Here is a 12566-nt window from a genome sequence, read left to right as displayed (position 1 = left end):
GGCAGGTAACCAGTTAATAAATTTCTTCGCCAGACTGTTGAATAGACTGGCCTATGGTCAAGAGTGATGTCACATCAATTCAATGCGCTATAATTGGAAAAATGTGGGTGGAAGCAAGCAGGGTGGGTTGTTTTAAAAAAATAAATAAATAAAAGACCGCATTAGCAGTCTCCTACTTAGTTCACCCATGGTGTCTACCTTGATCAGTAGCTGCATGGGATTTATGCTGCTGTTTTTGTTCAGTAGTTTTGCAGCTCAGGAATTCAATGCCAATTTCCAGATGTATTTCAAATCGGGAGGGCAATGCCTGGGCAGTGTGTGTGATTTGTTGCACATCAACATCTTTCTCCATACCGTATTTTTCCGTGTATAAGACTAGGTTTTTCCCCTAAAAAAATAATGTCAAAAATTAGGGGGCTTCTTATACTCTGGGCCATCTCTCTCCCCCCCCCATTTTCTTAAATCTGAGTCCCCCAAAATAGGGGGCGTCTTATACACGGGGGGCGTCTTATAGATGGAAAAATACAGTATATATTTTACATATATGTCGCATACAATGTCCCTATGCATTCTCTTTCAAAACTGTGTTGAACTGTTTATATCCTGAAATGTTAAAGAAATATTTTAAAGCATGTAGCTTCCCCCACCCCCAGGGTGTGGGTGTGGGTGTCATCTGGTGTTCCACCCCAGCTCAGCAGACATCCTGTTAACATTTCTTTCTTTGCAGAAATCCTTAATGGAAGAAAACCTTAATTTCCAATTGGCATTAGTGTTTCTTTTTGCTACTAAGTGCCCCACTGCCTCTCAACATCAGGTGCTGGGGTGTCCATACTTAAGACTATGCATTATCTCTGCTGAATCCCCGAAACACAGAAAAAATTTAAGTGACCTATATACTATTAAACACACACACACACCCTTCTTCTCTTTCCAGTAAACAAGTATTAATGATGTCATTAACAAAAATTGGTACAAAAAATAACCCCATGGTAAATTATAATGTAAGGTGGTTAAATAACCCACAACAACAACACAGCAAAATAATGCATTCATGAAATAATGCAGCTAAGAGTCACAGAACTGGAAGGGGACCATATTGCCATTTAGAATGATGTGTCAAGCTGCCCAAAATGACATTGTATTTGCACAAGGAAGGCACATTATGATTTGTTACTGTTTGTGCTTTATAGATCCTTTCACCTCGTTAAAAGCTTGTATCTCACATGAATACATGAAGTTGCCTTAAACTTGGACTCTTCATGTTAGTAGTTTGTACAGTAAATGTATACAGTATTATGTCCACTGCCCTCCCTCACTTACACGTGTCTGGCATACTTTGTAAGAGTGGCAGGGTGTGAGATTTTATACACACACACACACACACACACACACACACACACCTGCAAGAATACAGATCAAGTTAATCAAATTATGTGGCCAAATTTTAAGGCAAGATATTGTGAAGGCTAACACTTCCCTGAAATTCTCTGTTTAAGTGCACAAAACCATAGATATGTCTTACATAGAACAACTGTGTCTAGGTGGAAGACTTGGGGAAGAAAGTGATGGGAATGCACTTGTATTTGTACATGAAAAATTCCTTGGGTTCATTTCAATTTCAGGCCGAACTACAGCAGGCATAGGCAACACAATCTCGCTGGGAATAATGAAACAATACAGGGAAGCTAGAAAGATCTTTATCACACTAGAGAAGTGCAAGTGACTGGCAGATGAATTTGATGTAGAACTTAAAAGCACCTAGGGAAACGATTGCAGCATTAACCTGCTTCCTATTGAGAATTTTAAAAATCAATGGAATGCAACATTCATTATTGTTCTTTTCACTTGGAAAGAACTGATCTCTTTTTATACCTGCTGACTTTATCTGTGCCCCTCAGTTAAAAGTCTGACGTTTTCAAAATAACGTTTGCTACAAACATTTAAAATATAAATTAACTTGTATGTTATGTTTCAGCAGATGTGCACACACAGCCATTTTCAGCATGAAATATGAATTTATGAAATAAAATGCTGCATTACAGAAAGTGCTTACATAACTGATATTGCAATGTGTGCAGGATAGTGCTTGGTAAAATGTTTAAGGTGCCCACAGGATTTGTTGCATGATAAAAACAGAGTGCTTCCTTTGTTGGCGCCTGAGTGGGGGAAATGCGAAATGATTTTGTTTGTACTGAACTGCAAAATCATAGCAAACCTGCAATCTTAAACACATTTACTTGGGAACTGTTGTTGGCATCCAGCTGTCTCGAGAGACAATGGAGTACGCCTCTGGCGGTGAAGTCAAATTTCTGCATTGGCAGCACCAAAGTGACCTCCCTGAGACACAAACCTAGGCAGTGTCCTGGGCTGCCCAGATGACAACACTCCACTCTCAGCCTCACTGATGTGGTCCAAAGGAAAGCAGAGCAATATGTTTGGCACCAGCTTGGCTGCAGGAGTTGCTGGAAGGAAGTGTACAAGGCACCATCCAACCTTCTTAGGAACTCCACTCTGGATTTGTGTAGGGTTTACTTTTCTTCTGCCAAAGATATCCCGCAAGGCAGTATAGGTTCAGGACCAGAGTTTTCCTTCTCCTAGATGGGCTACCTTCCCAGGTTGACAAGCCCCATCTGACCCTCACTTCCCTCTACAGCACATGCAGAAACCACCTTCTTGACCGTTCGACCTACTATTGGTCTCGTCCACTCAATCTGCCAGAGCTTGCCATCACATGCAGGGGAAATGCCTAACTCACCAAGGTTTTGAAACCCATAAGCTACCCTCACCTGGTTCAGCAAGCTAGTCGAAGCCGTTTCTGGGGTGTGGCCATTGTCACATGCTGACAGCTTCTAGGAGCTACAGGTGAGAGTTGAGTGACGGTGGGGCCAAAGTTGGACAAACTACCCCCAGAAGGTGCACAATGTGTCCCCCATCAAAGGTACTACCCCTTCCCTAAAACCCCACACACCTACCTGGGAATAAGCCCTACTGAATTCAATGGAACTATATTTTGAGTAGACATGGTTTGGATTGCCACAACAGTAGCCATTAGCTACTTCAATAACTTTTGCAGCACAAGACTAATAGGGCTACCCCTCTAGAAATTCATTAATTTTGAAAAGGAACACACAGGCAAGGAAATTGATTTGTAAATATCTGTTGATGGCTGAGACACGCACGTATATCCTGCACTGTGAAAGACATTGAAAATTACATATATTTCTGCATCAGTGAACAAGGAAACAGAAGATGGGCATGCTAAGTAAACCAACTGCAGCAGAACAGAAAAAACCAGATGAAAGTGTGAAGGAATATCTGAATGGGTTTGTTTGCTTACTTATTGTTGTTTTGGCTTGTGCAAGGTTATAAATTTACCAAATTACATTCACCATCTGCACTAGTGCTTCTGAGCATCCACTTGCCTAGATTCCTTTGTTAATGATGTTTGCTGATTCTCAACTTTATCCAGTACAAAGAAAAAGGGGATAAGATAAAAATAGCATCTTTAGCATTACCATGTATGGCAAATGGTTACCAATTTGGTATAATCACGAAACATAAAACAAGCCAGATGTTCCTGTCCTAACTTTATCAGATATATAAATATCCAATTAAAAGTCCTAGCAAGAAACACAAAGAGAAACTTTTCTGCTTAAAAACAAAATGCCTGCAACATCAGTTTCTTCTTAAATCTTCCTTGTGAAACAAAAGAATACGCAGCAACAACAAAATGTTGGAAATTATTAACAGATTTTGTCCAGAAGGAATAAAAAAGCCACCTACATTTTTTCATTTACATCCTTACATAGCTTTGTTTTAATAGGATTCCTAAAAACAATTGACAAAACGGGAAAATGGATGCCTCTGTGTAGAGTGTTGCTTGGAAGGAATCACAGCCCAAAAGAATTACAGAGAAATGCTAGGATAATGAAAACGAGGGAATATCATTAGGAAGGACTCTTAACTTCTTTATTTCTATTTTGGCACTTTACTAAGAGTCCTTGAAAATGAATTGCAGGGCTGCCTACAGGATTTTTTGGGCTTGGCTCTGTACTTGGTTTAAAGAACACGCTTCCTTTTGGGTATGTGCACATGTCCTAATTAGAAATGCCAAGCTGCTTGAAATTTAGCAATTAGTCCCCTATAACCCAGTGGGAATTGGAACCCTTTCACCTTCCCAAAGTGTGAATATGAAAGAATACTACATATCCCACTAGGCTTTTATCTCGCATGATGCAAGCACACTAATATAAGATGGAAAAGAAATCTAGTCTTCTGCCCACTCCCATTTCCCACAGCAAAGGGTTTGGGTTTTCAAAGCAGGGGTTCCCATTGCAAAAGAAAAGGAGAGAGGATAAAATGATTTGCATAAGTTTGCATGTGAGGCTTTCTACGGATGCTAATGTTTAAATTACCGTATTTTTTGCTCCATAACACTCACTTTTTTCCTCCTAGAAAGTAAGGGGAAATGTCTGTGCGTGTTATGGAGCGAATGCCTACGGATGGCGGGGGGATCTGCTGCAGTCGTGAGCAGAGGATCCATGGTTCCCCTTCCTTCCCTCCTCCGTGGCTCGCTTTGCTCGCTTTGAAACAGCAAAGCGGGAGAAGAGCCACTGAGTGGGGAGAAGAGAGGGACAGAGAGCCTGGTTACAAAGCACGGATCCACATGGATCCTCAGGATTTTTGCACTGGGTCACCCCAAATTCACCATCAGATCACATAGCATGTCCATGGCTACAGCTTGCACCAAAAAATCACGTTGCCTGGGGCCGCAGTGGTGCAAAAACGTGGTTACAAAGCATGGATCCACATGGATCCTCAGGATTTTTGCATTGGGCTACCCCAAACTCACCGTCAGATCACATGTCTGTGGCCACAGCATGAACCACAAAAATCATACATCCACTGTTTCGTTTAGAATATTTTTTTCTTGTTTTCCTCCTCTAAAAACTATGTGCGTGTTATGGTCGGGTGCATGTTATAGAGCGAAAAATACGGTATATAACTTAAATAGAAATACAATTCATCTCACCAGAGTGAGGGAGACTGCGACTAAGTGACCTATGTGCCTACTCTAGCACATAACTCCACAGACCACATGCCTTACCCCAGGGCCAACCAGAGACGTTGTGTCACTGTAGGGAAAATGTCCTGCCACCACCACATATGCCGCCTGCCAGCCCCATCACCACAACTGTACCTGCCACCACAACACCAGTCACAATGCAGCACAGCACCAAGGGCAACAGGGCTGTGCTGGTGGCATTGGTGAAGCCCTGGTAGGCCTGGAAGCAGCACACCGGCAGGGGTGGGGAGGTCAGATCCACCACCTGAAGTAAATGGCCTCGCCTCACCTGGCTGCCCCTGCTTACAGGCCCAGATCTGCATCCTTCTCGACTGTTTTTGCCTGGATAGAATGTATTTGCCAATGTTTTTTGCTTGCTTAGATGGAAGATGAAGAGGGTCGCGTGAGTGAATTTACATTGCTTGCTCCATCCAATGTTGCTCCTGGTCCTGCCCACCACTGGGCAAATGGCCACTGGAATGTGACTCTTTGCCTGACATAGGTTCCCCACCCCTTCCTTAGCGTATAATGCAATACAGATTCTCGTACAACCTATCTCAGAATGGAGAAGTTAGATCTAGCTCTGGCTTTCAGGTGTTGGGAAGCAAAAGAATTACGGGGGAAGGAAACCACATGCTTTTCCTTAAAAAATGAGTATCTAATACATTGGTGGGAAACTCTGTGGCCCTTCAGATATTTCTGCCCTACAATTCCCATGGGCTATGTGGGCTGGGTATGACTGGACTTGGAGCCACTGTTCTCAACTCCTGGCTTACGATGAACAGATACAAATAGTTGTGTCCAATTTGGTAGAAAGGAGAATGTGCAGCTTGTATCCAGGCACAAAGAAGGTTGCTTTGATCAGAGTTCTCTCTTCTAGGAAGAAGAGATCTGGCTTCTTTGCATCTGGTCCCTTTCTGTCAGCTTGCACTTTCTCCTAAAAGTTTTTTTAACCTCAGAAAAATCCACTTTTTCACATGTGCCTAGGATTGTGAGGAACTCTGTCTCAAATTAAGCTATGATTGTTCTCCTCTGAAGTTTCCCCTCTTTTTATCTGTCTTCCTTTTCAAGCATAACCTCCAAACAGCTGAATCTGAGCACCATTAAAATGAATGCCCTACATATATTTGCACTGATATGTTCCAGAAGGGCATCTAGGGAGCAATCCTATCTCACGGCTAGGGAACAGGGGGGCTGAATAGACCACCACGTTTGAAACCCTACTGTTCATGACAGCCAGGGCAAAGAGGGGGAGGGGAAGAGCTTTCCAAACCGTGTGTTGTGACACGTTAGTGTGTTGGCTGCAGTGTGTAGGTGTGCCTGCAAATCCTCCCCTCGCTCCTTCCGGGGCAGGAAAGGGGTTAATTTAACCTCCAGTTTGCCAGTAAAACTGAATTACTGTGTCGTGAAATGATGCATGTCTACAAAGTGTGTCACCAACATGAAAGGTTAGAAAAGCTCGGGGAGGTGATTCTACGAAATTTTTGCTGTGTGAGCTGCAGGCTGTTGCAGTAGAAAGGCGCAGATCAGGCCACTCGCTGGCTTAGGTTGTAGCAGACCCATGGCCAGCCCATCTCTACCCAACTGCCACTCCTTTTTTGAGGCTACAGCCAGTGGGAACACCATAACCAATATCCAGTCAATAGTCCATGCTGTTGGTAGGCAAAGGGGGGAGCTGTGGTGGTGGAGACCCACTCACCAGCAGAACCTAGTGGAAATATGCCTCCACTACTCCTAACCCTACCATCACCTGCACAGATAAGGGGTTAAGATTGTTTTGTAAGTCTGAGTTTGTTCATGGGTTATGTTTTTGCTGCTGGTGGCAATTGTTGTAGGTCATATCTTCCACTTGAAGAACTCTGGGATTCACGTGATTGGCATTGCCTACTCCTCCCTGTGAATTGGACAGAAATGCAAGGCCTTCTGATTCATTTTCAGGAATCATCCCATTGTACCACTCCCAGTTCTGCAAAACCAGAACATCCTTAGGGATAAAATAATGTAAAAAGCTGCTAATATGTGTGCCCTTCAATAGCAACAGAGATCTCCTCAAGACAACTGCACAGACACTAAGAAAAATGTATGCCATTTCACATTTAACAAGCTAATGTTTATCAGCTAGCTATCTACCAAAATCTACTTGTTCAGACAATATTTTCCCACTTAGGATGGTGACTATGAAATGGCCTCAAGCTCCCATCCTGACCCCACTGGAAGGAAAAGTGACTGAACTGAGAATTACTACATTCAATCCCCTACCCCCAAAATCCTTGGAGACAAAGCTCACTCTTTAGAAAGTTTAATCTCGTAGGGTCTAATATCTCCCTGGTCAATTACTCATTTCTCCTCTTATTCAAGGAAGAAGAGGAGAAAATGCATACATTTGAGGTCTGCTACTGATCTCCTCTTCCAAATGACAATCCTGGGGGAATGGGGGTGAAATGAAATATACTGTCCAGAAAGACCCACAAAGACACCAGAACTTTACGCTCTGTGGAAAAGATGCAGCTGTTTTAATGTGACCTAGAAACAAAATCAAACAGGAGTTCTTTACTTCCAGGATTATACAATATAGAGAGATTATTTTAGGGAAGAACTTATACAGGAAGATGGGAACCCCATCTGAGAAAACCCTCTAAATGTAAAAATGTGTCTCTGCCTTGAAATTCTAAAAATAAAAGCAACAAGGGGAAGGAAGTGACTGAACACTGGGATAATATTGGTGTGTATGTGTGTGTGTGTGTGGAGTTGAGGAAATGGGAGTGATACAGCAAGGAAACTCCACCCAAGCATAATCACGTAGTAGAATTCATTTGAGAACCAAAAGGAGGGTGTACACAAGTCTGGATGTGAGGTTTTTCCCCCCTAGAGAGTTTAAAGGGGGGGGGATCTTTTAAAGTAAGATGATTGTGATGAGTAAGTCTAATATGCGTTAAAATATGTTTTGTCCTTCTGTGAAGGACTCTTTTAAAAGCCTAATTAGCATTGGTTTTATATTTTAAAGAGCAGTATAGTTAATACTTATTAGTATTTCCTATGGAGGCTGATACTTGTAAATTAAATGTTCTAGTTACAAGTGGAGAGAACACGATGCAGCAAAACAAATGATTTTGTAGATGTGCTGTATCACTTAACTAAAATTTGCATGGTTAGAACACACCCATTTTCAGTATCAGATTCCATTGTTTTGTATCCTCACGTTGATTATCATTCCCATTAGATCCCTATATAAAATTCTCAATTATCTTATTACATTCTAAATCACATCAAAGCTTTGGGAGACGTTTCCATATGGACTTGCTTAAAGTACGACAGCAGCAAACTACTAATAATGTGTTAAAAGCTCAGAATAATTATTGGGGGGGGGGAAGATGCTACATGCAAATAGTATTGAGGCTAGATAGCAACCTCTTGTACAGCTGCAGTAGCTACTGTTATTTTTAGCATTTATTGACCATTTGTCTTTGTTAGAAAAGAACTCTTTAAAAAAATCTATGTCGATTTATTAAGTGCCTTTGAAATTCATGAGGCTCAGAGGGGAATGCATATCCACCCTTACACACACACACACACACACACACACACACACACTTCTTAAGAATGCTGCCACTTTTCAAACACACATTCTGAGCACAATATTTTTAATACCCAGTTTATTCAAAGCTCAGATACCACACAGAGGACATCTGCAGTAATGCAAGACATTCCAAGAAAAGTTTATATGAGTAATTAAAAGGAGGGAGGGACTCGCATACAAAAAAAGCACTGGAAACTACAGAGAGCTACATTTCTGAAAAAGTAGAACAAGTGAGATATTTTATTATTTTGCGTGCCATGCATAACATGCTAATTCTTCCATCTCATACCTCAGCAGCACATGCTGACATTTTGACCAAGAAATGAGTCTCTTTCCTATCAGAAACCCTAACCCTAATCTGAGATGTGTGAGAAATGACGATTCATTTAGTACAAAAGGCCAGGTGCTGTGAACATGTTCAGATACTATTTTAACTTGTGATGATTACTCAGAGAGGAGGGGAACTATGTATTTTGCTCCTTTGAGGATATAAAAGTTTATTTATTTATGATTACATTTATATTTCACCTAAGTCCAACTGTGTACAATAAGGCTTACCGAAAATATGTGCAGAATCAGAGCTTCAGCAATCACCAACCCCAGCAGCCTTTCACCAAACTGTCAGGTAACTGCAAAACTCACACCTGTTCTTATAATTTGGACTCATTAAACACGACTGCAAAAATGTTAGGACCTTTGCAAAGTGAATCGTTTTCCTGTGCTAGTCTCCAACCTTTAACTTCAATGTAGATTTTACAAATAAAAGCAACTCCAAAGAAAGAAAGAAAGAAAGAAAGAAAGAAAGAAAGAAAGAAAGAAAGAAAGCAGCGGGATAACAAAAAATGAATCTAAAGTGACACCTTCTGTTTAGTTGTGCAACTACATATAATTTTATGTACTTAAATTTAACAGCGTGATGAAGAACAAATCACACTAAAAATTCTTATTTGTGCCATCGTTCACAGCATGCATTTCTTTAAAAGATGTAACGGTGATTAAGTATTATTCTACTTCGCTTTATGTAGCCAATTTCATGGTAAAATAAAAACAAACTTCAACTGCACAAATGGGAAGGCTCTCCAGTTCTTAATAGGATACTATAATCAACATGTTGAGCAATACTAGCTACATTAGCTATCTTGGGTAGTTTTATGGGATTGGTCAGGCAATAGATCTATGCAAGTCAAAATGCTTTTGAAGTAGCAAAGAGGTGAAGATCTTTAAACATAAGGAGTTTTTAGGTAGAAATACGAAACTCATGGAGACAGCAACTGATAGACATAGAATTCCATGGAACTCCCTCAAACAGCTGTAAGGGGCCTAGCAACTGGAAAAAGAAGCCCGTTGCTTGAGGTCTCCTCATGGTGGTGGAAAGTTCTAAGCCATTAAGGAAAATGGTCCCTCAGGGATGCAGCTGTATGACAGCATGTGAGGGACTTCTTGATACAGTGGCTCCCATTTTCTGACCCCCAGCCTGCCTCTTGTGCATCTAGCTGCAACTTCAGAGAAATTAAGAAGACATGCAAAAGTGCACCGTTTTCCACACAAATTTTGGAAACATTTGATCACGGTTCATCCTCTGTTCATGATTTTACTGGTTGTACTGTTCTTTTAGTGAGCCATTATTTATGTATCATACTTTAACTGATTTTTATTATGATGGAGCACACCCTAGAACCTTTGGTCAAGGGTGGGTAATAAATACAGTGGTACTTCAGGTTAAGAACTTAATTCGTTCTGGAGGTCCGTTGATAACGTGAAACTGTTCTTAACCTGAAGCACCACTTTAGCTAATGGGGCCTCTCGCTGCCGCTGCACCACCGCTGCACAATTTCTGTTCTCATCCTGAAGCAAAGTTCTTAACCTGAGGTAATATTTCTGGGTTAGTGGAGTCTGTAACCTGAAGCGTATGTAACCTGAAGTGTATGTAACCCAAAGCATATGTAACCCGAGGTATCACTGTACAGTGGAACCTTGGTTTTCAAACGCCTTGGTACTCGAACATTTTGGCTCCTGAATGCCAAAAACCCGGAAGTAAGAGTTTTCCGGCTTCCAAAAAATGTTCGAAAACCGGAAGTAAGTGTTCCAGTTTTCAAACGTTTTTCAGAAACTGAACATCCGATGCAGCTGTTGGCTATTGTTTCCGGGGCGCCTGTGCCAATCGGAAGCTGCACCTTGGTTTTCAAACATTTCAGATGTCGAAAGGACTTTTGGAACAGATTACATTCAAGAACCAAGGTACCACTGCATGTCCAATAGGTAAGTAGATAAATAAACAATACCAAATTTACCTGGATCTAGGTGTGTGAAAGATCCAATGACAAAATCCAGCGTGGAAACAGCCAGTAGGAAGAGAAGCAGCAGCTGGAGACGGATTATCCATTTCACACCGGCAAGGTTAATTCCAAGCAAACCCAGCAGCACAGCAAGTGAGATGCCCCTTATGGCCCAAATGTTACTGAAGCCCAGGAGTTCAGAGATACTTTCAGAAAATCCAGTAATGTACATAGCACCTGCAACACACTGAAAAATACTTCCAGTTACGAAACTGCTTAGTATGTTACAAGCCATATAAACTGGAGGATGCAGAAGATTTTATTTCTTTTACTTGGCCTGCAAGTGGACCCTTGTGGCAGCTTAAAATGTCAGGAAAACAAACAAACAATAAAATGAGTATAAAACAAACTCTGTAAATAAATAATAATAAAATATATAGCTTACAGTTATTTAAAAAACAATGTGGTACAGTGGTACCTCGGGTTAAGTACTTAATTCGTTCCGGAGGTCCGTTCTTAACCTGAAACTGTTCTTAACCTGAAGCACCACTTTAGCTAATGGGGCCTCCTGCTGCCGCCACGCCGCTGGAGCACGATTTCTGTTCTCATCCTGAAGCAAAGTTCTTAACCTGAAGCACTATTTCTGGGTTAGCGGAGTCTGTAACCTGAAGCGTATGTAACCTGAAGCGTATGTAACCCGAGGCACCACTGTATTTAGCAGCATAATGGCAGATAGAAAATGGCCCGGTCCAGTTAAGGCAGCCACCTGACTCAATCTTCTAATATCTGCTGGAATAAAAACATTTCCACTAATTTCCAGGAAGCAAGAACAGAACAAGCCTAGTGAAACCACATTGGGGAAGAAGTTGCAAAGAAAGGGAGTTATCTTCAACAGGGGTTTGGAACCTTTTTGGGTCCACAGGCCAGATCCTCCCATGCCGAATTTGACAGGTGGGTGGGGCAGTGGCCTCTCAGCAAATAGGAGGCGCTGCTGGTCTCCTTCCAACCCTAGCGATGAAATGGCGGGACTGCCCTCTGGGGTCTCCTGGGCTCTACACCAGTCTTCAACCGTAGGGTAATACTGATTTGTTTCCTTGCCCTTGTTTCCACTCCTTGCTTCTTCCCTTGCTGATGGGGCAGGCACATTTTGTGGTCCGCCTCAGGCACAACCATCTATTGGGCCAGCCCTGAAATACTGTGTAAATATATTGTTACATAATTTTGTTACTGGATGGCATTGGATTTAGTTGTATCTGAGTGGAGTTTCCTTTTACTGTTCTGCTCTTTTTGAGAGAGGCAATAAAGTTCCTCTCTAGCTTCCTGACCTATACCAGGCATACTACCAGACTTTTAGAAGACATCTGAAGGCAGCCCTGTTTAGGGAAGCTTTGAATGTTTGACAGACTATTGTACTTTAATATTCTGTTGGAAGCTGCCCAGACAGATGGGCGGGGTATAAATAATAAATTATTATTATTATTATTATTATTATTATTATTATTATTATTATTGGCAAACTCGGCCCTCCAGATGTTTTGGGACTACAACTCCCATCATCCCTGACCACTGGTCCTGTTAGCTAGGGATGATGGGGGTTGTAGTCCCAAAACATCTGGAGGGCCAAGTTTGCCTATGCCTGCTGTATACC

At 41.7% G+C, this 12566-nt stretch overlaps 1 protein-coding gene across 6 annotated transcripts in view; it reads right to left on the bottom strand.

The window, feature by feature from the left end:
• The window catches only part of SLC12A8 (solute carrier family 12 member 8), a 65619-nt gene that overhangs the window by 36318 nt on the left and 16735 nt on the right, over positions 1-12566 (bottom strand). For all 6 annotated transcript variants that reach the window (XR_014541403.1, XM_083584988.1, XM_083584986.1 and 3 more), the window contains one exon: positions 10934-11165. Coding sequence is in view for 5 of the 6 variants with exons in the window: in XM_083584988.1 (XP_083441114.1) it covers positions 10934-11165 (232 nt within the window). In the remaining variant the exon portion in view is untranslated. The remainder of the gene's footprint in view (positions 1-10933; positions 11166-12566) is intronic.

The sequence above is a fragment of the Podarcis filfolensis genome, assembly GCF_964270895.1.
Source record: "Podarcis filfolensis genome assembly, chromosome: 1".
Classification (NCBI taxonomy): Eukaryota; Metazoa; Chordata; class Lepidosauria; order Squamata; family Lacertidae; genus Podarcis; species Podarcis filfolensis.
The sequence above is the reverse complement of the archived record's forward strand: the minus strand, read 5'-3'. Positions and strand labels throughout refer to the sequence as shown.